The sequence below is a fragment of the Hemibagrus wyckioides genome, linkage group LG06 (genome assembly GCF_019097595.1).
Source record: "Hemibagrus wyckioides isolate EC202008001 linkage group LG06, SWU_Hwy_1.0, whole genome shotgun sequence".
Lineage (NCBI taxonomy): Eukaryota > Metazoa > Chordata > Actinopteri > Siluriformes > Bagridae > Hemibagrus > Hemibagrus wyckioides.
Genome location: NC_080715.1, coordinates 22,063,751 through 22,089,466, shown reverse-complemented (window position 1 = coordinate 22,089,466; position 25,716 = coordinate 22,063,751). Strand labels below are relative to the sequence as shown.

At 37.5% G+C, this 25,716-nt stretch overlaps 1 protein-coding gene across 2 annotated transcripts; it reads right to left on the bottom strand.

The window, feature by feature from the left end:
* Positions 1–62: 62 nt before the first annotated feature.
* Positions 63–23,565, bottom strand: uxs1 (UDP-glucuronate decarboxylase 1). 2 transcript variants are annotated; one of them, XM_058391707.1, is made up of 16 exons: positions 23,217–23,565; positions 22,797–23,021; positions 19,099–19,126; positions 17,913–17,961; positions 17,152–17,195; positions 15,055–15,115; positions 14,324–14,504; positions 11,510–11,614; positions 11,108–11,167; positions 10,441–10,562; positions 6,605–6,724; positions 6,412–6,455; positions 4,364–4,424; positions 3,635–3,692; positions 3,392–3,495; positions 63–793 (listed from the first exon to the last, which is right to left on the bottom strand). In XM_058391707.1, exons 2-16 carry the CDS (start codon positions 22,882–22,884, stop codon positions 662–664), a joined length of 1,257 nt encoding a protein of 418 aa, XP_058247690.1. In that variant the 5' UTR covers positions 22,885–23,021; positions 23,217–23,565; the 3' UTR covers positions 63–661. The 2 variants fall into 2 exon arrangements, with proteins under 2 accessions (XP_058247690.1, XP_058247689.1); XM_058391706.1 differs by having other exon boundaries at positions 22,797–23,565.
* Positions 23,566–25,716: the final 2,151 nt, after the last annotated feature.

Genomic DNA, 25,716 nt, shown 5'->3' with positions numbered 1-25,716 from the left:
ATCATAGTGCAGAATTTCTTTCCTTTCATGTGTTACCAAAGAAGGTGAGAGTTAAAAAGCAGTATAACGAACAGTGTAAATATTTTATTAAAATAGCTTTTTTTTTCACCTGAAATCAGAAAAAGCATGAGTGTTCTCTTTGAAGAAATGTGACAATGGCAACAGTAGACTTGGCTCAAAATGACATTTTAAAAAAAAGCAGAAATACGTTTCACATAGTTTTCTCTTTTCTTCAGAATAGCGCCGAACGTCCCACTGCAGCACATTCAAGATAAATAAAGTGGATCTCGCTACGCTCCATAATAAATCTCAACACTGAAACAAAGACATTAGTTTAAAAAAAGATCACATCAAACAAAACAGCATGGCATGAATGCACAAAGAGGAGTTTTTCAACATTTTCTTAAATAATAGGCAAAATCCAAAGTGCAAGACGTGGTACTTAGCGTCTGGTTTCTCTCTCTCTCTTTTTCTGAGGCACACGTTTGAAAAGCAAGCACAGAAGAGGCAGTTCTCACTAGAGCCCACTTTTCCAAAAAAAAAAAGAGGAAAAATGAATCCCAAATCACTTGGTTCATGGTGGGAAAAATACCTCAGTGTCAAATGGCTGCTAGAGGCCACATGAGGCCTGTCCCAGCATCCCTGAGAGAAAGCCTGTTCTCTAGTTGTGTCTTGGTCTGCCTTTCTTCATCCGGGCTGCCTTGGGTTTGGGAATATATTGATTATTGGCTTGATGTTCCAGCTCCTTGCTGAAATATTGAATTGTTTTGTTCAGTCCCTCCTCCAAAGGCACCTATAGTAATAAACACAGATACACATTACATAAAACCCCCAACAAGGAATGATATTTCATGAGGTTGTGAGGGATGTACAAAGCTTTTCTCTACTGGGATTTAAATGTCAGAAAAGGTTTCTGCAGCTTTACAGCCAAACAGCAAATCTCATTCAGTTCCCCTGACGCTGTATAAAAAATATTTTGAATATTGCTCGTCTTTCTCATGTGGTTGCCATAGTAACTGCAAGAGTAATCATGGTACATGACCAACAAGCACTGTGTAGTTCTATTAGATATAAACACTATACATCAAACACAGAAATCATTTTAATATTAATACAATCTGATTATAAATATATACACATACACACCTACACACATATGGTAAACCTACACACTACAGAAACACAACAAATTACATACATTACATAAACCTTACATTACACACTGCAAACACATTACAGACAGACACACACACACGGTAAACTTGCCCACTACAAATAGCAACACAATGCAAACACATTAAAGACACACACACCAGGTAAACCTACACACTATACACAGCTATACACTGTAAACACACACACACACACACCAGGTAAACCTACACACTATACACAGCTATACACTGTAAACACACACACACCAGGTAAACCTACACACTATACACAGCTATACACTATAAACACACTACACACACACACCAGGTAAACCTACTCACTATAGACATCTGTACACTGTAAACACACTACACACACACACACCAGGTAAACCTACTCACTATAGACAGCTGTACACTGTAAACACACTACACACACACACACACACACACACACACACACACACCAGGTAAACCTACTCACTATAGACAGCTGTACACTGTAAACACACTACACACACACACCAGGTAAACCTACTCACTATAGACAGCTGTACACTGTAAACACACTACACACACACACACCAGGTAAACCTACTCACTATAGACAGCTGTACACTGTAAACACACTACACACACACACACACACACACACACACACACACACACACACACACACACCAGGTAAACCTACTCACTATAGACAGCTGTACACTGTAAACACACTACACACACACACACACACACACACACACACCAGGTAAACCTACTCACTATAGACAGCTGTACACTGTAAACACACTACACACACACCAGGTAAACCTACTCACTATAGACAGCTGTACACTGTAAACACACTACACACACACCAGGTAAACCTACTCACTATAGACAGCTGTACACTGTAAACACACTACACACACACACACACACACACACACACCAGGTAAACCTACTCACTATAGACAGCTGTACACTGTAAACACACTACACACACACACACACACACACACACACACACACACCAGGTAAACCTACTCACTATAGACAGCTGTACACTGTAAACACACTACACACACACACACACACACACACACACCAGGTAAACCTACTCACTATAGACAGCTGTACACTGTAAACACACTACACACACACACACACACACCAGGTAAACCTACTCACTATAGACAGCTGTACACTGTAAACACACTACACACACACACCAGGTAAACCTACTCACTATAGACAGCTGTACACTGTAAACACATTACACACACACACACACACACACACACACCAGGTAAACCTACTCACTATAGACAGCTGTACACTGTAAACACACTACACACACACACACCAGGTAAACCTACTCACTACAGACAGCTACACAATGTAAACACACTACACACACACACACACACACACACCAGGTAAACCTACTCATTATAGACAGCTGTACACTGTAAACACACTACACACACACACCAGGTAAACCTACACACTATAGACAGCTGTACACTGTAAACACACTACACACACACACACACGCACACCAGGTAAACCTACACACTATAGACAGCTGTACACTGTAAACACATTACACACACACACTAGGTAAACCTACTCACTACAGACAGCTACACACTGTAAACACACTACATACACACCAGGTAAATCTACACACTATAGACAGCTGTACACTGTAAACACATTACACACACACACACGGTAAACCTACACACTACAGACAGCTGTATACTGTAAACACATTACACACACACACACACACACACTACAGACACACTACACATTACAGAAACCAGTGAGAGTGTACTTCAACATAAATTTACATACGCTCTACATTTTCACCCTTACACCCACATTTCATCAGCTGCTGCATCATGTTTTTATAGATTTTACACAAATCAGACAGACATATTTCCTCCACATATTTCAGTTGGTTCCTGAATCTTCAGACACCCTGCTCCACCAAGTAGCAGGACAGCGCGACAACACAGTGCTCCAACCGAGAGCTGTAGGACTGGTACTTTGTACAGAATGGAAAGGCTCAGAATATAGAAGCAGTAAACATTAAGTATGCAATTGCAGAAGAATATTTCTCACATCACCACAAGTCAATCATAAAACCTTCATGGTGTTTCTAATTCAAGCCTCAAAAAAATTCCTGTGCATGTTTTTTTTCTCGGTACATTTAATAAATGTAGTCTAGTGCTCACCACAGGCTCCCAGCCGAGCAGCATTTTTGCCTTGCGGATGTCTGGCCGCCGTCTCTGAGGGTCATCCTGTGCTTCTGGAAGGAACTGGATATGACTGCGGCTCACTGAACGGCGAGACAGAGTGAGGATTACAGAATCAGACAGAACAGAATGATGACATTTACTCAAAATAGACATCAGTGAGAGCATGTGTATGTGTGATGCTAGCTGTCTTTAATAGAACTCCACTGCTTTACTACTCACCAACCAGGCTTTTAATCATCTGAGCAAATTCCAGTATAGTGTGTTCCTCAGGGTTTCCCTGAAAGCAGAACACACATGCTGTATGAAGGAATGAAATGTGAGAGTGGCACACATGTGAATCATCCTCAGGTTCATGTGCTCAGAAATTACAAGACAAATATTAAAAGCTTTGAAATGTCAGACAGCAGATTTCATTATCAGTGCAGTATTAAAATTCATTCATGAAGGAATGAATTATTCAAATTACAATTTGTCAGTATTTTTGCTCAAATTTTGCAATAAATATTTGGATATTTGGATTACTTATTTGTCCATTTATCATCACTGCCAGTGAGCATTGTGCAGCAATTTAAATCTACATACTCTACACATGAAATATAAACAAATTACACTTACAAAAATGTTGACCATAAATACAATCAAAAAAAGTTATTAGTTAAGCATTAGATTGTTAACAAAATCAATTAATATAATATGTAATTAGGTAAGTGATTACTTGGACAAATTACCACATATCTAAATACTGATCTTCAAAATTAAATATTCAGGGTTATTATATATTAAGGTATATTCTTATAAGAGAGTAGACAGTAGGTAAAAATTCCCTATAATGCTGTTGAGGCTTTCCTGTGCACTTTCTAAGTAATATATGTTAAGTAAGTCAATAAATGAATCAATTAACCAACCAACCAGTCAGTCAACCAACCAGTTAATAAGTAAAATCCTCACCAGGTTAACAGGACTGCTGATGTTACTGTTCATCAGAGCCACAAGACCATTCACAAGATCACTGAAAGAGAGGAAGATGAATAAACATGTTACAGTGCAGGGCTGTGTATTATAAAGCAAATGGACAGAACACACATCCAAAGGTACAGTACAGCAGTGGATGAAAAGCCCATGATGACAGGAATGTGATAGAATTTACACAGCAGCAGTATTTAGCTCATTTAGCTTTTTTTTTTTTTAAAATGTAATAAAGCTAAACGAAACTATTCTTTATTACTTGTAGTATTAACTTCATTGTTAGTAACCAAACCTGGGAACTTTTAGGTAATTTGACTATATATGGCTGACTGGAAAAGTGTATGGACAAGCAGGGGGGACCTATGAAAATGGTGTAGGTGTATACAAATATTGATCATAACCCTTTGTAGATTTGTCAGAGCATGCACGATTTTTCACAGAACCAAAGCAGACTCAGCACAGACAGACAGCATCTATATCATGAAGTTTAAGTACTGCTTCCTTTAAGTACTGCTCTTGCTTTCTTTCAACGAAATTTAAAAAAGGTCATCCACCACGTGCCTACAATGAATCTTCTTTTCTATATCAAACAAGCAATATTCAACCAGCTCAAGAAATTCTCTTCCACACCAAATACCAGCAGCACTATCGCTCAAGCAGTTGTCATAGTAACTTCAAAAATATTTTAATAATATATATGTACAAATTCTATACAATATTAATAGAAATTGTAAAGGTTTTCTTGGTCCATCTTACAAAATATGTCCTTAAACATTTGTTCTGATAAACATTGCTGTGTCATGACGCAAAAATTGGGTGTATCAAAAAGTATATGTTTGATAAATTGCCAAAAATTTGCCAATGGAGACTGAAATGTAGCGTGCAGTACTCCAGTAGGGGCTCAGAGTCTGCATCTCAACACGAAGAAGCCCTCATGCGTCATTCTAAACCTTAAGACTGAATCCAAGCCAAATTACCAAATGAAAGTCATCCAACACAAACTTTTAATGCTTAATGAAGACATCTATGGAATTTTCATATTCCCTGAGATCATTTCAAGTAACAGAGTGCATTCAAGGTTCTTGCTGTGCTACTCAAGCAAAAACTAACGCCCTGCATGTTAAGGTTAAATGTTTGCCTTGGCGACACAGTAAAGCTTTTAAAAATGCCTATAACGTCTCACTGCCCTTGGCAGAAAGTCATACAAAGTCAGGGTCACAGCAGTAGCTGCCTCAGAAATACCACCAGCCATGCTAGAACAGATTGCTCAAACTGAATACTGGGAAGTCAGGCTATTCCATCATATCCAATGTTTTTAACTATTATGTGATTTCCTTGCCTTTTTCTTTCATTTACTAATGTCCATATTGAAAAGGCATTATATCTTGCTTTTCTATGACCACAACACACATACTTTATCTTTTTAATTGGAAACCCCAGTTAAAATGCTCTGGGTCTGCCATTTTGTCAAATAGCATCACTTCTCCTCACATTCTTGTCTCCACTGAACAAGTGCCCTTCTCTACTGCAATGCCTTTTGAATCAAAGCAACAGCTCTGTTTTTGGATTACTGTTAGGAAGGTTGTGAGCTCAAATCCCAAGACCACCAAGCTGCAACCAATGGGTCCTTGAGCAAGGCCCTTAACCCTCAACTGCTCAGTTGCATAAATGAGAAAAATATAAGTTGGTCTGGAAAAGAGTGTCTGCTTAAATACTGTAAATGTAAAAGAAAGCAACATAAGGTCAAATCTTAGTCATAAAACTGCACAAGGAATAGATATAGATATAGATGTCAAACCTGTCGGTTGTAATGAATAAGATTATTTAAATCAAACACTTTATAGCAAAGATATTCAAAACTTTTGAAACTATTTAGAAACTAATATTTTCACTATGAAACCAGCATTGACCTTTTTTTCATAAATTATATAATCATATGCACTTGAGTCAGTCAGTCAGTGACAGTAATCAGTGTTGTGTCACATCAGAGTGACGGTCAGACCACAGTGAACACGAGACTGACGCCTTACCTGACATATTGAAATGCTCTGGTCTGAGACCCTGAACCATAAACCTAAAGAAGAAAAAAGAAAGAATAGCAATATATATTAAAATGATATTAACATTAGGGGTTCCATTCTCCATACACTAAACCACTTACAAAGAATAAATCATTGACCAACTGTACAGTGTGTTATTTTAGAGTGTTGTGTAGAAGCTCACCGTCAGAGGCTCGCCCTGTAGAGCCTGTAGGATGAAGTTACTAACCACCCGGCCATCGTTCATATGCATGCGAGAACCAAACGTGTTGAAGATCCGTGCTACTCGCACCTCTACCCCCTCCTGAAGAACAAAAAACGGCTTATTATATACAGTTTTATAGACATTAGGACCCATTTTGTAACCACCTCAAAGAGACTGACAAATACATTTGTGGAAAATCACAGTATTATATTTTTTCTGTTACAAATGTAAAGGAAAAAACAATATTAAAAACAAACTTCTTTCTAGACTCAAGAAGGAATAGAGAGTTACATATATTATACTGTTATGTAGATGTGTACTGCTGTGCCAGGAAGAGTGCAGTCACGTAAATCTCATTCAGTACTGAATATCAATGTACTGTTATGCATATCATATTATAAGGTCAACTGTTAAGGTAAGGTCTGTAGTGTATATGTTTAAGTATATAGAGACAGTTCATTTGCAAAAACCAATAAACGCCATATTTACAAAAATGAACTGACTGTCGTTAGTTATTCTCCACATATAGCACGATCTAAAACCTAAGCACCTTCTGTCAAACAAGCCGGTATTGTCCGCTTTCAAGGCATCATGTTTTACTGCAGAATGTTTCATGTTTTCCTGCAGAAGCCGACAAGCGCCCTTGTTTGTGAGCAGAAACCGATATATCCATTTTAGCAAATCTGTGCGCAGTATTCAGGCCAGCTGACCAGGTTGCTAGTCATTTCAAAAAGACGCGCTTGCTGAGAGGAGTTTCATCTTGATGAACATGTGGTATTGTGGTATTTTCTTCATGGCGTAAAAGGTAAATAAAAGCTGAAACTTTTTCACACAAAGCTATTACTTGGTTTTGTTTGACTTTTAATAAATAAAAGAAACATACTTTGAACGAACTTTAATTTTGTAAGTTTCCTGTAGTATTTTGAGTTATTATTACTTAATCAAAACAAATATGCACGTCTTTGTGTTCACACTTGTGTAAACTGAGCGGTAAAGTAGTAAAAGTGGGTGTGAAAAGTCTGATTAAAACCTGATTAGACAAGGAGTTGGCAGGAGAACTTGACGTATGTGATGACAGTTTGCTAAAAAAAGACTAGCCTGAGGTGACAAAGAGTTGACTAGTAACAAATCTACATTTTTGTAATAGGTGCCACTCCAATGCATTCCCTAGTTTAACAGAGATAAAGATAGAAAGGCACAGTAATAATAGTCCCTAATACTGCTATACTAATACTGCATTACTAGCATTATAGATTTGTACCTAATTTAAATAAGACATGGCCCAAAACTCTGTTAATGAGGAATCCAAAAAAGGAGAAAAAGGGGGATTTAAACGGATGAGATATGGATCTTTGAATATCTGGGGGATTTTACTCGTATCAGGAACTCATTAGGAAAATATTAAAAGAAAAATGACCCAATCAGCTCTGTGCCTCACACACAAACAAAGTGCAGACTGTCTCTGAACTCAATTCTAAAAGTCAGGCAACCAAACATTCCATCAATCGAAGCTCCTATTTCAACAAAGGAGTTCATCATCCCTATTTTGTATTCGTGGTAAAGAGATGAACACAGCTTGTCTTAAAATCATCTCTGCTTTATTCTGTTATCTGTCCTTCTGAAAATGTTTCCATGATGGTCATGTAATTATTTGCATGTATGAAAGACTGAAGGAAAGAATGTGATGACATTAGACAGCAAGCCTGGCTCTGACTGTGGTGAAGGAGATAAGAAATTAACTGATGACGTGACAACAAGATTTCAGATCCAGTCTGATCCACTAAAGGCTGCTGCCATTCACTTAGACGGATGGTCACACACGAGAGATTGAGCAAAAAATGTTTTGGCAAAAAGAAATGGAAAGCACAACCATCACAATGGAAAAAAAACATCTGCATTTACATTTTAAGGCCACCATTTATCCCGCTCACCATATTCCTTGTGGGCTTTAGTACAGGCAACATTTCATTTAATAGTGCCCCCACCCGGGGACAGTCCACTCCAAAAGTATGCTTTTTCTTTTTCAGTACTGTTTTTTTTCCCCTCAGGATATTCCAAATTATTGTATTGGCCAATTACTCTGACCAATGTTCCCTCTTTTCCTATCTTCAAAGTGACCTACTTCTCTTCCATAGGCAGCTCTCTGAGCTTCATCTTGGTTTATCTTTTTACCAACAAATACAATCTTCACAGATGAAATCCAAGCCTCGGACCAAGAGTAGACATTCAGATTTCTTAATTATTAAAAACAATCAACACTAGTGCAACAAGATACAGTACACCTGTTCCTATAATTTTGCTCACTTCAAAAACTGATTTGTTGTTAAAAGGTGCCATGCTTTAAGTTGTTTAATTCATCAGGAAATGAAAGCTGAAATTCTGGTGCATTCGCTCATATTCAGTGTTTTAATTCAAACCCATATATCTTCAATGCACAGTAAAAAAAACAAGAATTGGCCTTGCATTCATGACTGTAGTTTGCTGTTAGAGAGAGAGAGACAGAGAGAGAGAGAGAGAATTGTGAAGTGTATAGAATTAAAATATACACAATTCACAATGAAATCCTGTTGTCAGCTACTCAGTTCCGTACAAAACAGGACTGTGATCATAGATCCAAAAACTTGGTTCTGGACACCAGAAGTGAGTACATGGACACTTATGCAGTTCTGCACACTGCCCTAGTTATATATAATGAGTCTTTATTTAACCAGCATATAGGTTTTTGTCCTCTCTTTATTGTAAATCATGTTACAGCATAGTTCTGGGGCAGGAAGGAGGGCTGTTACAATTTAGGGCATTAGGAACTGTAGAGCATTTGTATACAGGCTCATTTGTTTTAGTTATGTAGACACTAGGAAAGTTCACAGACAGAAAAAAATGTTACAGTTCAGTTTACTTACTGTTCTTCCTATTCTAGGAAAAATATGCTAGATAGATCATGAGTTGGAGTCCTGACAAAGACACGGCCTGTTACTCTGTGACTGAAGCCGTTCTGCAAAACCTATCTACCGTGTCAGTTCCTCTGTTACATATTATACACAATGTATCTGAATACATTCTTCATACATACTATTTGACGAATTCTGCTCCCTGTTTGTTTACAAGCTAGCTCAACTAGACTAAATCAAACCATATGCCCATAAATGTCCAGATACAACTACTTTCCTCAATAACTACTAGCATGTGATTGCTTATTTGGGTTAAAAAAATTTAACACGTCTTTACCAACACTTTCTAAATATAACTAGAACAGTCTAATGCACAAAATCAAGAGCTCAGAAGCTGACAATGTGCATTCATGAAAGAATAAATATCCTTCTTAGATTTAACTTTTTATTGAACACAGGGTACTACACTATAGATTCATAAGCAATCTGAAGGTATTCTTGCCTGAACTATTTTATATTTCATATCATTTCAGTTGAGGGCTGTGGCTGTCTGGATGAGAATCATTTCTAGAGCTTATTGGCATTCAATTGAGGATGCTGTGGTGAAATCCCACAGACTCCAGGATTTACCCTTTACTGGTTTTGACCAAAAGAATCCTTCACTTAGGTTTGGTCCTATTACTACTACTTATAAAAAAAAAAAAACTAATTAAAAGTAATAAAAATATATTTAAATAAAATATGCAGATATTCTATACACAAAACTATTCCTACACAATATTAAGTTGCAGTTAAGATTTATTAGACTGTTCCCAATCATACTTTGTCCCCTTTTAGAACCAGTACCTTCCTCACCTGACTCTCCAAAAATATTCTACATACATCTATTATTAATGAGTAGATCATTAGAAACACTATGAGATGTACCTGTTTCATGTATGCGTAACACATAGTTTCAGCCACACGCTTCCCTTCATCATAACAAGCCCTCGGTCCGATTGGGTTCACGTGACCCCAATAGTCTTCATTCTGAGGATGTACCTCTGGATCTACATGTACACACACACACAGACAGCAAATCATTAAGCTACATGTTAATTCGATATGATAAGCTTTCTAATTATTCACACACTCATGAACATGCATACACAAACACAGTACACAGCCCTAGGGAGCTCACTTTTACACACCCTGCTGGGCCAAGCCAGCTGAACAATGCACAGAGAGAGGGGAGGATAAAAGTGTGTGTGTGTGTGTGTGTGTGTCTGGCTCATTATATGAGAGTCAATCTGAGTGTCAAAGCGAGATAGTCAAGTGTGTCCTCCAGCTTCAGCTCACCACACAACACTTGTCTCTTTGCTTCAAATCAGATCAGTGTCCTAAAGCAGTTTTCTCAAAAGCTTTCCTGAAAATAACCAATAATTGCAGATGAATAACACTCAGTGTTACTCTTTTGACAGGTCTTTTCATCTCAAATGAGCAAAAAATGGATGCCTTTAAATTTTGTTTAAGTTGGACACTGTTATGCGCCTTATTTGAATTTGACATTCTTTACATGTGCAGTGCTTAGTAGTAGTTATGGACACTGCCATACCTCCATACACTTCTGACGTGGATGCAAGAAGTAGTCGAGCACCCACACGCTTCGCCAGACCTGAGAATAAAGAACACCACGTAGTGAGTGACGCAAGGATAAGGCAAAGAGTCAAGGTACAGCTATTGAAAAAGGAAGAGCTTTAACTCAGACAGTAACCTTCTTCATAAGATTCGATCTCTGTACAAAGTACAAAAAAGCTAGCAAGTTCACAAAGTGCAAAGAACTCCTGTGACTTCCTTTTTTCCTGGAGAAACTAATGCAGAATTGGGTGAAGGGGAAATTAGAGAGCAAAGGAAGATCAATACTGAAGCTAGAAAAAAAGAGGTTTGATTTCTCTTTTTCAGGACAAAAAAAAAAGCTGGCTATCGCATGAAATGAACGCTGTGTGAAAATACTTACCAAGCATATTCAGAGTGCCAATAGTGTTGGTTTTAAGGGTCTTGATTGGATTATACATGTAGTTGGGAGGTGATGCGGGAGAAGCCAAGTGATATATCTGATCCACTAAAAAGAAAAGTAAAACAAATGAAAAATGCTTCAATATATATTGGAATAGGCTATGCATCATCTTTATCTTCTCTCTAGTAGCATACTGCTGAACTGATAGAGGTATAGATATAGTATTTTAAATATGGAATAGTTATCCAGATATGGATGTTGTAGCTTAGTGTTTAAGGCCTTGGACTACTGATCAGAAGGCTGTGAGTTCGAATCCCAGGTCCACCAAGCTGCCACTGCTGGGCCCCTGAGCAAGGCCCTTAACCCTCAATTGCTCAGTTGCATATTAAGTCCCAAATTACGTGTGAATAAATACATAACAAAACCTGGCATTATTTCATATTGTAGTCTGTAAAAACAACTGCAACATCTGGACTAACTTATGTACCAAGAAGCACACAGAGGAAAAGCTGTTTTAATCTGATATCTAACCTGGTGCAACAAGATGGGTTCTGTCAAGGTTTTTCCCCCCATATAAAGCTATTGTTGAGGAAATGACTGTGAGAATGTTCTTTCAATTGCAGAGCACTGAAGGAAGGAAAGCAGCAGCAGGCACAGTCAATATTGGAGGTATGCGTGTATGCACACACACACACGCACACACACACACACCTCTACAGCCCATTGGTGAGAGAGGACTGATCAACAGGAGATGTGAAGTGGGGGGAAACATCTTGGGTTTCAAGACGAATAATAATAAGGAGTTCAAAGTCAAAGTCATGTTCAAAGTCAGCTATGGATTTGTTACTTGTCATTCAGGTCTGCAGTGGACAAACTGGTGGTAAAGCACTAGTATAATGGCAGAAATGAAAGATTTGACAAATGTTTAAACAATTCTGTTGGACAGAAGAAAAACAGTGTTCCAGTAGCTTTTGGCAAACAATTTCTAAATTTTCTAAAAGAAAAGAGAAGCTTCAAGGCTCACATCTGTTACAAACGAGAGAAAGTAGCAGGCAGAACAAAATCACATTCGACTGCATTACTTTTATTAGAAAGACAGTGTAAGGCAGCTAAATCGAGATTTCGATCTCAAGTGGACAGAAAAAACAAATAGCTGTTCAGACCTGATATATTCATCAGTCTTGTATTTATTGTGAGTGCTATGCATTAATTTAAAACATGTATTATAAAACATGTATTAAAACATGTTTCCTTACATCATCATTTCACCAAGATGCTAAAATTCTCTAGTATGATTAATTACAGTCGAGGTCATAAGTTTATGTACACCTTGCTGAATCTGTAAAACATTAATCATTAAAAATAAAATAAGAGGGATCATAAAAATTGCATTTTGACACATTAAGTGTAAGAGCAGTGTAAACATTTGAACTGGATAGTCGGTGTAAATTGTTAATGTTTTGTGTTCTGGGAAATTTCTCATGTAAATCTTCTGTAGCTTCTTAAGAGCAGTACTAAATGGAAAAATAAGATCTTTAAATAATTACAATTTAAACCGATCATCGTGTTCAAATGTTTACACTCCCTGGCTCTTAATGTACTGGGTTGCCTTCTGAAGCACCAATGTATGTTTGCACTTTTGGTAAATGTTGTGTACAAGAACCTCAGTTGTTCTCAGTGTGAAAAGATGCATCTCAACATCATATAGCCTCTGCTGGATCCTTGAAAAGCAAAGAATGTGCAGGACCCAATGAACAGCAGGCAGTTTATTACTGCTCAGGAGAAACAAGTGACTCATGAACAACTGTCACAAAACATAAAAACAGTCACTGATCATCCACCTAACAATATTCAGGATTAAGAATCAAGCATATGCAAGTCTATTCAGGGCAGTATAAATATAAAAAAAAATTTTATGATCCTTCTTACTTTTTATTAACATTTTGCAGATTCTGCAAATTTTATGCAAACTTGTGATCCTTAAATATATACACTATATTGCCAAAGGTTTTGGGACACCCCTCCAAATCTTGGGCTTGGCCTCTTAGTTCCAGTGAAAGGAACTCTTAATGCTTCAGCATACAAAAACATTTTCATGCTCCCAACTTTGTGGGAACAGTTTAGGGATGACCCCTCCCTGTTCCAGCATGACTGCACACCAGTGTATAAAGCAAGGTCCATAAAGACATGGATGTCATGGAGCATTAAGAGTTCCGTCCACTGGAACTAAGGGGCCAAGTCCAACCCTGGAAAAACAACACCCGAATTCAATGATTTGGAGGAGTGTCCCAAAACTTTTGGCAATATAGTGTATATATTGTTATAAATAAAAAACAGCTGTGTAGGCCAATTCACATAAATAGTAGATACGCAGTAGTACCATGCAGATCACGTTATGAATAAAATAAATAATTTTAAATAAACTTGTGTCAAAGCACAGCTACTGTCCCATTTTATGAGATAAACAGGTAAAATAATTAGCTTTAATGGAAAACAAAAACACACAATTGTAGTATAATAATACTACTACTAATAATAATAATAAAAATAATAATAATAACACCTGGTTTTTTTGCAAAAGAAGTACAATTTTCTTGCAAGGTTCCATGTGAAATTATTTTGTATAATCTTTAATCCCAGCACCTTATTTACTATATATACTCTACAATTACTCTTACGATTACAGCTATTCCTTAACAATCTTATCTACATAGCCACATCCATGTATCCCTCTGGGTAAAGAATTTAATTAAAAAGTCAAGACGGTTTTCCTTTTTATTATTTGAGAAAGTGCAGGAGCACAGGAATACTCACCTTCGATATAGAGCGGTTCTACCACATCGTGGTTGATGAGCTCAAAGTTCTCATGGCCGATCCAGTGCTCTACGTTGCGCTTGCGCCCGGTAAAAAAGTTATCCACCACAGTCACCTCATGACCGTCCATCATCAGTTTATCAGTCAGGTGTGAGCCCACAAAACCTGCACCACCAGTGATCTACAGCCAGAACAAAAGTAATGAATTCAAGGACTTATTCACAACAGAATGCGAGGGCTAGCTTCCATCAGGAATCATAGCAGGTGACACCAAATGCATCTGAATGTCTTGCACTTGTCCATCCATCTCATTAAGCACCTCTACATGACCTTTTAAACGACCCATGTCAAAACAAATTATATGAACTTCCTCTCATCCTTGCCATGATTCATAGCAAAGTCTAGACTACAATTTAATATCTGTTCGCTTGATTCTTTCATTTATTGAGTGCACTACACTGCTATGGAAGCAACAAAAACAAGACACCAATTCCATTATAAGAGAGTTCAAGAGCTCAGTATTGACAATTTGTACGACAAAATGGCAGGAGCAATGGAGCCAAATAGCACGTTACCCTTTCAATTTAAAAGACTACTCCAAAGTCTTCCTTTTCTGAGTGAAACATATGATACATAATAAATCATAGACACTGCCTTAATAATGACATGACACTCCTGAGCTTTCAGTCTGGACTTTATAGAAAATTTAAATGTAAGTGTTATATTCTTACCAAAATCCTCTTGCGATCCTTCTCAGAGAGAAACTTGACAGGCGGATACTTCTGTGTTAAACTGGAAAATAACAATAAAGGTTTAAGGAAAAAATTGCTCCCAAATGAAAGCCTACTGCTACATTTACATATACAGCGACTCACAGCGATAAAGTGACCGGAAAGCAACATAACAAATTTAGAAAAGTTTATGCAAATTTGGCAAAGAGCACACACTGCTTCTCATTCATCTTCTATAATATGAAGCAGATAAACACTGCTAATTTTTTTTTTATACACAAACACCAAACCTCCCTCCAGAATGTTTCATTTTAGTGCTAAGAAACTGATTTGGAATGCAATCGTCTCATCTATTAATTATTACTTTGGCAACCAGTAGTAGGAACTGTGTGCGTGAATGTACTGCAAATATTGTAATGAAAATTCTGTAATTGTTTCTGGAAGCAAAAACGCCAACAATTGTGGGCTTGATATTCCCATAAGTGAATTCATTTATTTCTCGTAGACTAAGGAGAGATAATGGAGATGAGTAATAAGAAATAGCAACTGGTGAGCTTTAGCTGGTTCAGCAATGGACTTGAATCAGCAGCTGCATGAATTCAACTAAACACACCATCATAGCTAGCTAAATAATGCCACCTACACTTATATTACCAAAAGTATTGGGACACCCCTCCAAATCATTGCGTTCTGGTGATTTTTTTTTTTTTTTTTTTTTTTTTTTGACCCCTTCCTGTTCCAACATGACTGCACACCAGTGCACAAAGCAAGGTCCATAAAGACATAGAGAAATGAGTTTGGTGTGGAGGAACTTCACTGGCCTGGACTCAACCCGATAGAACACCTTTGGGATGAATTAGAGCAGAGACTGTGAACCAGGGCAAAACTGGGACATCTGCCTTTACATGCACATGAATTTAATATGGAGTTGGCCCGTCCTTTGCAGCTATAATAGCTTCAACTCTTCTGGGAAGGCTTTCCACAAGGCTCATCCATGTCTTTATGGACCTTACTTTGTACACTGGTGTGCAGTCATGTTGGAACAGGAAGGGGTCATCCCCAAACTGTTCCCAGAAAGTTGGGAGCATGAAAATGTCCAAAATGTCTCGGTATGCTGAAGCATTAAGAGTTGCTTTCACTGGAACTAAGGGGCCGAGCCCAACCCCTGAATTCAATGGTTTGGATGGGTTTCCCAAAACATTTGGCAATATAGTGTACCTCATCCAGATGGAGACTGGACAAGCCGTGACTGTCATCACGCACAATTCGTTATGCGCATGTCAACAATCTCAAATAGGATATTAAAGTTAAATTGGACTTCTGTATCCTACTGTTCAGAAACATGCCCTGGTCCCTTGAAGCCTGTTAAATCGGCAGGCTATTCTGGTGTGCTCTGTGCTGAATTATTAAACACATTGTTCTAAGTGCCATTTGAAGGGACTTGCATATCTCTGTGCATGTGCATTTTAAACAGCAGGCTGTCAATCATGCATGAAGCAGCAACCACACTATCCTTGTTGAAAGTAAAAGACTTTTATACACTTGTGCATATGTGTCAAAAAAAAAAAGGTGTGGTCACCCTTTAGATATTCCATGTAGTATTTCACTAGCAAACACATGACCATGCACTTGAAATAATTTGGGCAGGAATAGGCTAAACCTGAGCGTAGAAAAGTCGAAAAGAGAAAAGGCTACTAGGAACCACAGACTTGTAGTTAGCCTTAAAGCTCAAAAAGGTCAAAAAGATTTGGTGTAATCTTTGCACTAAAGCTCCTAAATTATGATCCTACATAATCCTGCCTTGAAATAATCAATATATGTGCATGTGTATGATATATAATCTCTCTTAAGCCTGCTAATTCCTACACGATAGCACAGCCATTCCTACTCCATGCATCAACAACTGTATACAAACCATTAAAAAAGAACAAGTGTTTTGTTTTTTGTCTCAGTTCACTAATTTCTGCTGCAAGTTGTCCATGCTAAAAAGCTGATACAAAGCCGTGGATATTAAAACACACTGTATGTCAGTGAATGCACTTAAACTATCAGTTTGGGGGAGAAAAAAAAAAAAATTACAGGTCAATGCAAACGTACCTAAGCTCAAGATCCCGAATTTTCTCTCTTAAAGGTGCAACAGCCTGTAATCATAAGAGAAAGAAATTAAATAAAATCTTGCAAAATAACAAATGAATAATAAACATCCAGTATAACCAGAATATAAATCAGTATCACAAACAGTAAACAAATGCAAATTCAGTACTTAAGAAGTGAATATGTAGGTATCATAGTTAAGCAAAAAGTAATTAAAGGGGTAATTGCAGATTAGGGCCAAATTGAAGCAGATAAGAAAAGTGAATAATTAATGTTTAACCTTCAAAACACCAACGGAGAAAAATATATTGCTTTTTAAAAGGCCACTTCATTTGCATGTAAAAATTAGTTTAATCCATAAGGTCAACTAGATACGACCACTACATTTTGCTAATCGGTTTCTTCCTTTGTTGAAAAGCTGCTGCAAATAGGTAAGGATAAGAGAGTGATGGCTAGCATTAATGCAACTCACGGAGCACTTTATTAGGAACACCTCTGTACCCTAATGTCATTATCACACACAGTCCTAAACATTCAACACTGCTTTCTCTTCAGGGTTATATATATTCCCCATAACTGAGTGTTCCAATGTTTACATTATAAAACCCACTTGTATGTGTGTTGTAAAAATTTGCAGTGCAAGGGGGAAATGTCCCAATACCTTAGAAGACATGTTTTTTTTTTTAAGAAACCAAAAATGTGAATATCAGTCTGAACAAATTGAAGTGAGAGAGTAGGGAAAAATACATCTTGTCATCACCAACCTCATCTATCCTCTGCTCAATCTTCAGCTCACTATGCTCCTGAATCATCCTGCATGGCAGAGAAACAGATGAACATTTAAGGTGAAAGCATTCTGATATTACAGTTCCCATAAGCTGCATCATAATATACAGGGTGCCTGATGGTTTGATGCACTGTGAGTGATTGTGAGACAAATATAGAAGGGGAAAAATCACTTTCTGATTTATGATTAACATCTTCCTGACCTAATTAACACCCAGATGCATACTGTTTTATGTCCTTGAGGATCTTGGCATTATTTCATATCGTTTCACAGACTAGTGTTCACAGACAGACATGTCCAGGCTAGCTCTGTGCAATGCACTGGAGGCACAGAGAGGCAGTGAGAGAGGCAGCGAGAGAGGCAGAGAGAGAGAAAGAGAGAGAGAGTGAGAGAGAGAGAGAGAGAGAGTGTGAAAGAAAGAAAGAAAGAAAGAAAGAAAGAAAGAAAGAAAGAAAGAAAGAAAGAAAGAAAGAAAGAAAGAAAGAAAGAAAGAAAGAAAGAAAGAAAGAAAGAAAGAAAGAAAGAAAGAAAGAAAGAAAAAATCTAATTGTGTAGGAAATGTTAAGTAGATTCTGAATGCTAAGTGTTCCAGCAGAAATGTCAACAAGAGCTTATTGCAATTTTGTACCCCCCAATTTGTCGACCATAATCATCTGAATAAATCAAACTGAAATAAGAATCCTTATTAAGTAAATTACCATAAGTGCTGATATTGTAATAGCTGAACCTAAGCCATTAATTCTGATCAGGAGAGAAAAGATCAATTGTTCCCAAATGCTCCTTTCTCAAAATACTATTTGGGATACATGTTTTGGCAGTAAAGTCTGCTACACTGATTTCATTACAATTTAATTTATGTGAATGTGAATCTGCTGACTGTTAGAGATCCTTACATTTAGGCATCTTGTACATTATGAATATTTGATATTTCTTGTTTATTGCTCACTATCATTTTGACCCAGCATATGTTGCACCACGCAAACCAAATTGGAAAGCTTGTCACAGGTTTAGGTAAGCTGCCTTTCTTTTTATTATACACTTATTGGCATAAAGACTATCTTAAATCCACTGCAAAGAGTATATAACCTTCTAAAACAGGTTTTATACCATACAACATGTCAAAGAATCTTTTTGTAAATGTAAATCAAAAGGTATATTTTTACCTCATGTTGGTGTAGGTTCCCCAGACAGCTAAAAAAAAATGAAACAAAAAAGGAGAGGGAAGGAAACATTACTAACAAGCATTAAAAACACCAATAACACCAATGCAATATGTCTTATTGATTTATTTGTAGTCAGCTACATCTGCCTATGTAGATTAAATAAGCATCATTTACATTTGTGAACAAACAGTAGGCTAAACAACTCAGCTAATAGGAGATACACTTACCATCCACATTATTAGGAACACCTGTACTCATTCATGCAGTTATCTAATAAGTCAATGCAGCACGATGCATGAAAGATGCAGTTCAAGATCTTCAGTTAATGTTCACATCAAAAAATAGGGAAAACGTGGGACTTTAATCCTGGTACGGTTGTTGATACCAGACAGGTTTGAGTATTTTACACAGAATGGTACATAAAAAAAAATAAAATACTGTGAGTAGAGTATCTGCAGGCGAAAACACCTTGTTGATGAGAGGAAAATGACAAGACTTAACCAGGAAATTATCGGTCTCTTGCTAGTCTTTAAATGTTGAGTCTGTGCTCATGATTGCCAAGAACATGAATATGAATTCATGTTCTTGGCTGACAGGAGTGGAAGCTGATATGGTCTTCTGCTTTGTGGCTCATCCACCAGAAGGTTTGATATTTTCTTCATGCTGAGATGCTTTCTGCTCAGCATGGATGTAAAGAATGATTATATGAGTTAATATAACCTTCCTGGCAGCTCAAACCAGTCTACTCCAATTTCTCTCAACAACAAGGAGATTCCCCCCATATAACCATTGCTCACTTAATGTTTTTTTTTCACACCTTTCTGTATAAACTCTTGGGACTGTTGAGCATGACAATCCCAGAGAATCTGCAGTTTCTGAAATACACAAACAACCATGGCAGGGTTCACACAGAGATCACACTTTATTCTGGTGATTTATGTGAACATTTACTGAAGCTCTTGACTTGTATTTGCATGATTTTATGCATTGAATTTTCTGTGCTTATGTGCACAAATTCAATACATCTGATGAAGCAGTGATTTTTTATTGGTCAGCTGATTATGTCAATCGATTCCTAACAATCTATGGATTTTAAAGATCAGACACATGAGCTCACTACCTCAAGTCCATCATTAATACTAATACTTTTTTCCTGATTCTAATAGAAAACTATTGTAAATGGAAAAATAATTATTATGTTCGCAGGTATGAATCAGTACTGAATATTGTCCTGATACTGAAGCATTATGCAGTCTGGCTTCTGAAATGAACTGACTGATTTTGAAGGCAAGATGTACTACTAGAAAAAGGAAGCAATACCTCTGTGCTCTGGTAATTAAATACTGATACAGCATCACAAGTGTTTCATGCATTAACCATCAACATTGTATAACAGTGTAATATATAAAACAGTGATGAATAAGCCGTTAAAGAGGACGTTCAGCACCACGGAGAGCAACTGTTCATCGTAACAGATGAGCATAAGCATTAATACGATTATGTGCAAGAAAGAGGAACAAGTCAACAAAAATCTATTCATTTGTTTATGAACATTGTGGAATCTTTTCATCAACTTATAGCCAATCAAAGTGTACTTACTCAAACATAACCAATGTGTAAGCAATGAGGAAGTATCAATTTGTGATTAATCAAGAAAAGCTTATGATTAAGAGTGTTAACTAAAGTGTTCTGTACCTGTGTTAGTAGCTTTAATCAGGGCCTGTTTATGGTGAGATGTGAATAGAATGTAACCTTTTTATTAAAAAAAAAATTCTAAAAGATCTGCCATCTGTAAAGTAAGGTGGATCGCCTGAGAGTTAGAAACAACCGTGGTGCAAAGCAAAGGCCAAGATGTGACCAATTAAAAAAATTGGAAAAAATAGAGCTTCATGAGATGAGCATATTAGAAATGTACAAAAGGACAAACCATGGCCTTGTAAAAACAGTTACTCTGCAGACCGACTCAACGTATTGTTTGCTTAATAAAAAGTTTTTTATAGTTGTTTTTGTATAGAGTGCAAAACCTTATAAAAAGCTGTAATGGGAAGGTTTTTTGCACCACATTCCGCACACTTATGTCCTGAAATGTCATTATAACTGGTAACACAAGCAGCTGATTTAATTTGCAATCCTGAATCCTGACCTCAACCACACTGAACACCTTTGGAATCATCTGGAACACCGAGTGGAGGTTATTATAACAGCAAAGAGGGATTCGGTCTGGAATGTTCATAAAGCATGTGTAAGGTTTTTTTAAGACATGAGGACAAAGCACCAAATTTCCTAGTTTGTCCACATATAACAGGCAGATTTTAGACAAGAATAAGGACTATAGGTACACATCCCCAAACTGTTCCCACAAAGTTGGAAGCATGAAATTGTCAAAAATGTCTTGGCATACTGAAGCATTAAGAGTTCCTTTCAGTGGAACTAAGGGGCCAAGCCCAACCCCTGAATTCAATGATTTGGAGGGGTGTCCCAAAACTTTTGGCAATATATTCTATATCAATTTAATACTTACTATCCTAAAATGTAAACACCAGTGATATATCACTTAAAGAGACCTAATGGTAATGGTTTAAAAAACTATTTTAGTAAATAACTATTATATCACCATCAGCTATATTTAATTATAGTCTTGTTTGAACACAATTCTGTGATGGTAAACGTATTTTGGTTTGTGATGTCCTAAATACGTGGCCATGTTACATGGGGACTTCCAGCAGCTCTGTTATTGAGCGCTCCACCACGCAGAGACAGATAAAGCTCACATTTCAATTGCAGATAAAGAATTTATTACTCTGTATCAGTGAAAGATGACCTGCATGGTCTGTTGATCGCATTGTCATGTTCTTTATAGGAAAGCTATATTTGCACAATAGTCAGACTTCACAGACAATTGTGTCCTGTGTTCAAATACAAGATCTGTTTCTTCTCAGTAAACATCACATTAGCTCGGGGCATAAACCACAACTGTGGGTCAGATCAGAAAATAAGTTCAATCTGGTCAGATAACATGTTGTTAGTATCAAGCTCGAGGCAATCAGTATCCAGAGATAAACAGTGAATCAATAAAATGTCTGACTGTAACAATGTGCTGTTAGATAAGGAGGAAGATTCACCATAACATGCACATTTTATATTAAACCTGCAATGTTTATCTATATAAGTGTGAGGAGTAGCCTCCTGGTGGTCCAGCAGCAGGATCGCGCACACTCTTTAACCCCGGCCCGGGGTCAATTCCTGTGCCAAATCGAAACATGCGGACCAATTGATCTGCCGTGGTGACCCCCAACAGGGAGCAGTCGAAAGAACAACATCATAAGTGTGAGGAGTAAAAGCAATACTTTAATGAGGCATTGATTCTTGTCTGGTTACTGTATTGCATGTTCTCCCTGTGTTCATGTGATTCTGTCTCACCTTTGAAAAACATGCAGGTAAATAGACTGACTATGAGAAATTGCCTCTAGTGTTGTGTGTGTGTGGGTGTTGCCTTTCATCTAGGGTGCATTCTGTTCATATTGATCACAGGGAAATAAATGTCTGACTTCATACACAGTCTAACCAGTTTAGCCAGCAGGTGAATTGAGGGACTGGGAAACATCAGGACGTTTAAAAAAAAAGAACCTGACACAAGAGTTTAAAGTTTGATTTGTTGAAAAACAAGTAGTCATGTGATGTAAGTAGTGTGTACTCACAGGCGATGTATGCGATGAGACCGAGGGCGACGAGGAGTTTCATGATTCTTCGGTTAATGACAGTAATGAGCCAGGGCATCCGCATCATCTACATCCAGCACATGCAGACCTGAGGCCAGAAGTGGAGCCTCCTCACAGCCACTGCATTATTCCGTCCTGAGTGAAAAACGCTCCAGTACGGCTCTTACTTTAATCCCTTTCATTCACTCGCTTCTATTACTGTCTCTTTAAATAAAAAAACAGCAAGCAGAACTCGCTTTATAATGCTGGCGACTACAGGAGCCCGAGAGCATGTACATGTATGGACAGGTCGGGGTTCTGCGCTGCTAGCTAGCTGGCTGGCTGGCTAGCTGATCATTAACAGGCTAAAATAGTGTCTGATAGAGATCTATCAAGGAAATAAATAGTTTAAGCACTCACGGTCATTTGTACTTTCGTTTCATTTCCTGGTACAACAAAATAAATCCCGCATGCACCCTTCTCAGTACACAAGAACTTCCTGATAGCTTTGCTAGCCACTCGGGTCGACAGCTTGTTAGCCTATACGCATGACTTCAGAGAAGACATTTCACTTAGCTGCTACAAGCTGCTCCTTCCACTTTTTTTGAGATAGACTTTGGTTCCGAGAAACGATCTGCTGCCGCGACCTACTTCTTCAATATCACCAGCTATTAATAACCGAAATAAGAGTGCAACCACACACCGTTCTTGCTCTTATGGTTCCTGATGCGGCCGTACACAACCCGAGCGATGACCTCTGCTATCGACTCATCATCCTGCCGCGGTAGCGTCAATGTTTAGCCACGCTGGTCGAAAGACTGTGCATAAATTGCGAACTCTTTATAGCGAATTAATAAACACTTGTATACGACGTGTATCCCATTTCTTGGAGTTTAAAACTAAAGCTAAGAAGCGAATTCTTTACACAAGTGAGTGCGCATGCTGGTAGGAGAAAGCAATCGAGTACAGATTTCTTGACCATGAGAACAGAGCTTCATTCATGCAGTGTTAGACAGCACAGCAGTATTCTATTCACACATAGGCTACTTCATACAGTAATTTTCCATTTCACATACTTTTCCGTATACCAGCAGTTATGCTAGTAGGGAAATGAAACATAGAGTAAAGAAAAGCATATGCATTTAATTTTTCACATGGTGATTTGTGTGATTATTAAATGGTGAGTATTAAATAATCATACAGTTCTAACACATTTGAATGCAGATCACAGAGTTACAGTCAGAATGATCTGGAATAGTTTTCAGCATTACAAAACCCGAAAGCTAAAGCGCATTTTAAGTAGCTAACTAAATAGCCTCTGGACATACACTATATTGCCAAAAGTTTTGGGACACCCCTCCAAATCATTCAATTCAGGTGTTGTTTTTCAGGGGTTGGGCTTGGCCCCTTAGTTCCAGTGAAAGGAACTCCTGGCCTCAACCCGATAGAACACCTTTGGGATGAATTAGAGCAGAGACTGCAAGCCAGGCCAAAACTGGGACATCTGCCTTTACATGCACATGAATTTAATATGGAGTTGGCCCGCCCTTTGCAGCTATAACAGCTTCAGCTCTTCTGGGAAGGCTTTCCACAAGGTTTAGGAGTGTGTTTATGGGAATTTGTGATCATTCCTCTAGAAGCACATTTGTGAAGTCAGGCACTGATGTTGGATGAGAAGGACTGGCTCACAGTCTCCACTCTTGATTTAATATTCTGATTTGATATAAAGGACACATTTTTAAATTTATGAGATTAGAACATTTCTAGGAATTTTTCCACAAAATATTCAATCCAGTAACATTTTTTAAATTGTAGGATGGGAACATTTTTTTCTTTTTTTTGTATTTGTAGGGTAGGATGGTTGATTTAGGGAACACAATTCTTTCTGTTCCTACAGGAATCTGTATTTACCAAACCATCTGTTCAATTATGTATTCCATTTGTATGCTCATATATGGTATATAACAAGGCTATATTTTGCACTATATCATAAAGCTAACTTTTATATTGTTTTATATACTTAATTCCATATATAAGCTTACTTTTTCCACTGTACTGATTACCCCAAAAAATTAATGTGGCATTTTATTCACTAAATTTTCTTTAAAATACTAAGCAAATATATCTAACAACCCATTGAAATTTGATTACCATAATGATTTTCATTTCCTTCACACTTGTAATTACATGCACACACACTCACACTGACACACACACACACTTCAGCAAAAGGATTGCATCCAAATATTAAAAAGAATTATTCTGTTTAAAATTATTTCCAAAATTACCTCTGTGCCTGTGAAAATGGAGGGACTATGTAAAAACTGTAATTTGTAAATGCTGATGCAAATTTTTTTAAACCCATTCAATTAAAGCTGAAAGTCTACACTTCAATCACATTTTGATTGCTTCATTTCAGATTCAGTTTTCAGCAGCTATGGGCAAATCAGGCATTGTGGCTGCATTAAAGGGATCAGTGACATTGCAGGTTCCTTGGGAGACTGTAATTTAGCTCATGCCTTGGGGACTACCTGAAGCAAAGGAGAACACAGGGCAATGAGTTGAATCAATTGCACCAAATCACACGGGAGGAAGCACAGAAGCACTTACCACATGATGAAGAATCCAACCAAGGAAATGATCTGACTAAAAGCTGCTTAGGACACCCACTGCTCGAATCTTGGTTGAATTAAATGTATAGAAAGGCCAGAATCTCTGAAAAGTTTGGTTCCCAGTTCACCCTTATATACACTCATATAAGCCACCTAAAATTGCTGTAACATTTTTACAGAGATAGGAGCTCAGTTTTATTTATACAAATAAAAACTTAATCACACCAACAACTGAATGGAGGCACAAAATAACTGCTAATATGAGCTTATTTCATGTTGAAAGGACGAAAACAAATTGTGTTAATGTA

Bases quoted from the DNA above. Each gene is read 5' to 3' on its own strand.
- uxs1 (XM_058391706.1), bottom strand. From the start codon at position 22,884: ATGATGCGGATGCCCTGGCTCATTACTGTCATTAACCGAAGAATCATG. The intron at 19,127-22,796 runs GTGAGTACACAC...ATTTTTTTTTAG, and splicing joins TCTCATCGCATACATCGCCT to CTGTCTGGGGAACCTACACC. The intron at 3,496-3,634 runs GTGAGTAGTAAA...CTCGCCGTTCAG, and splicing joins GATGATTAAAAGCCTGGTTG to TGAGCCGCAGTCATATCCAG.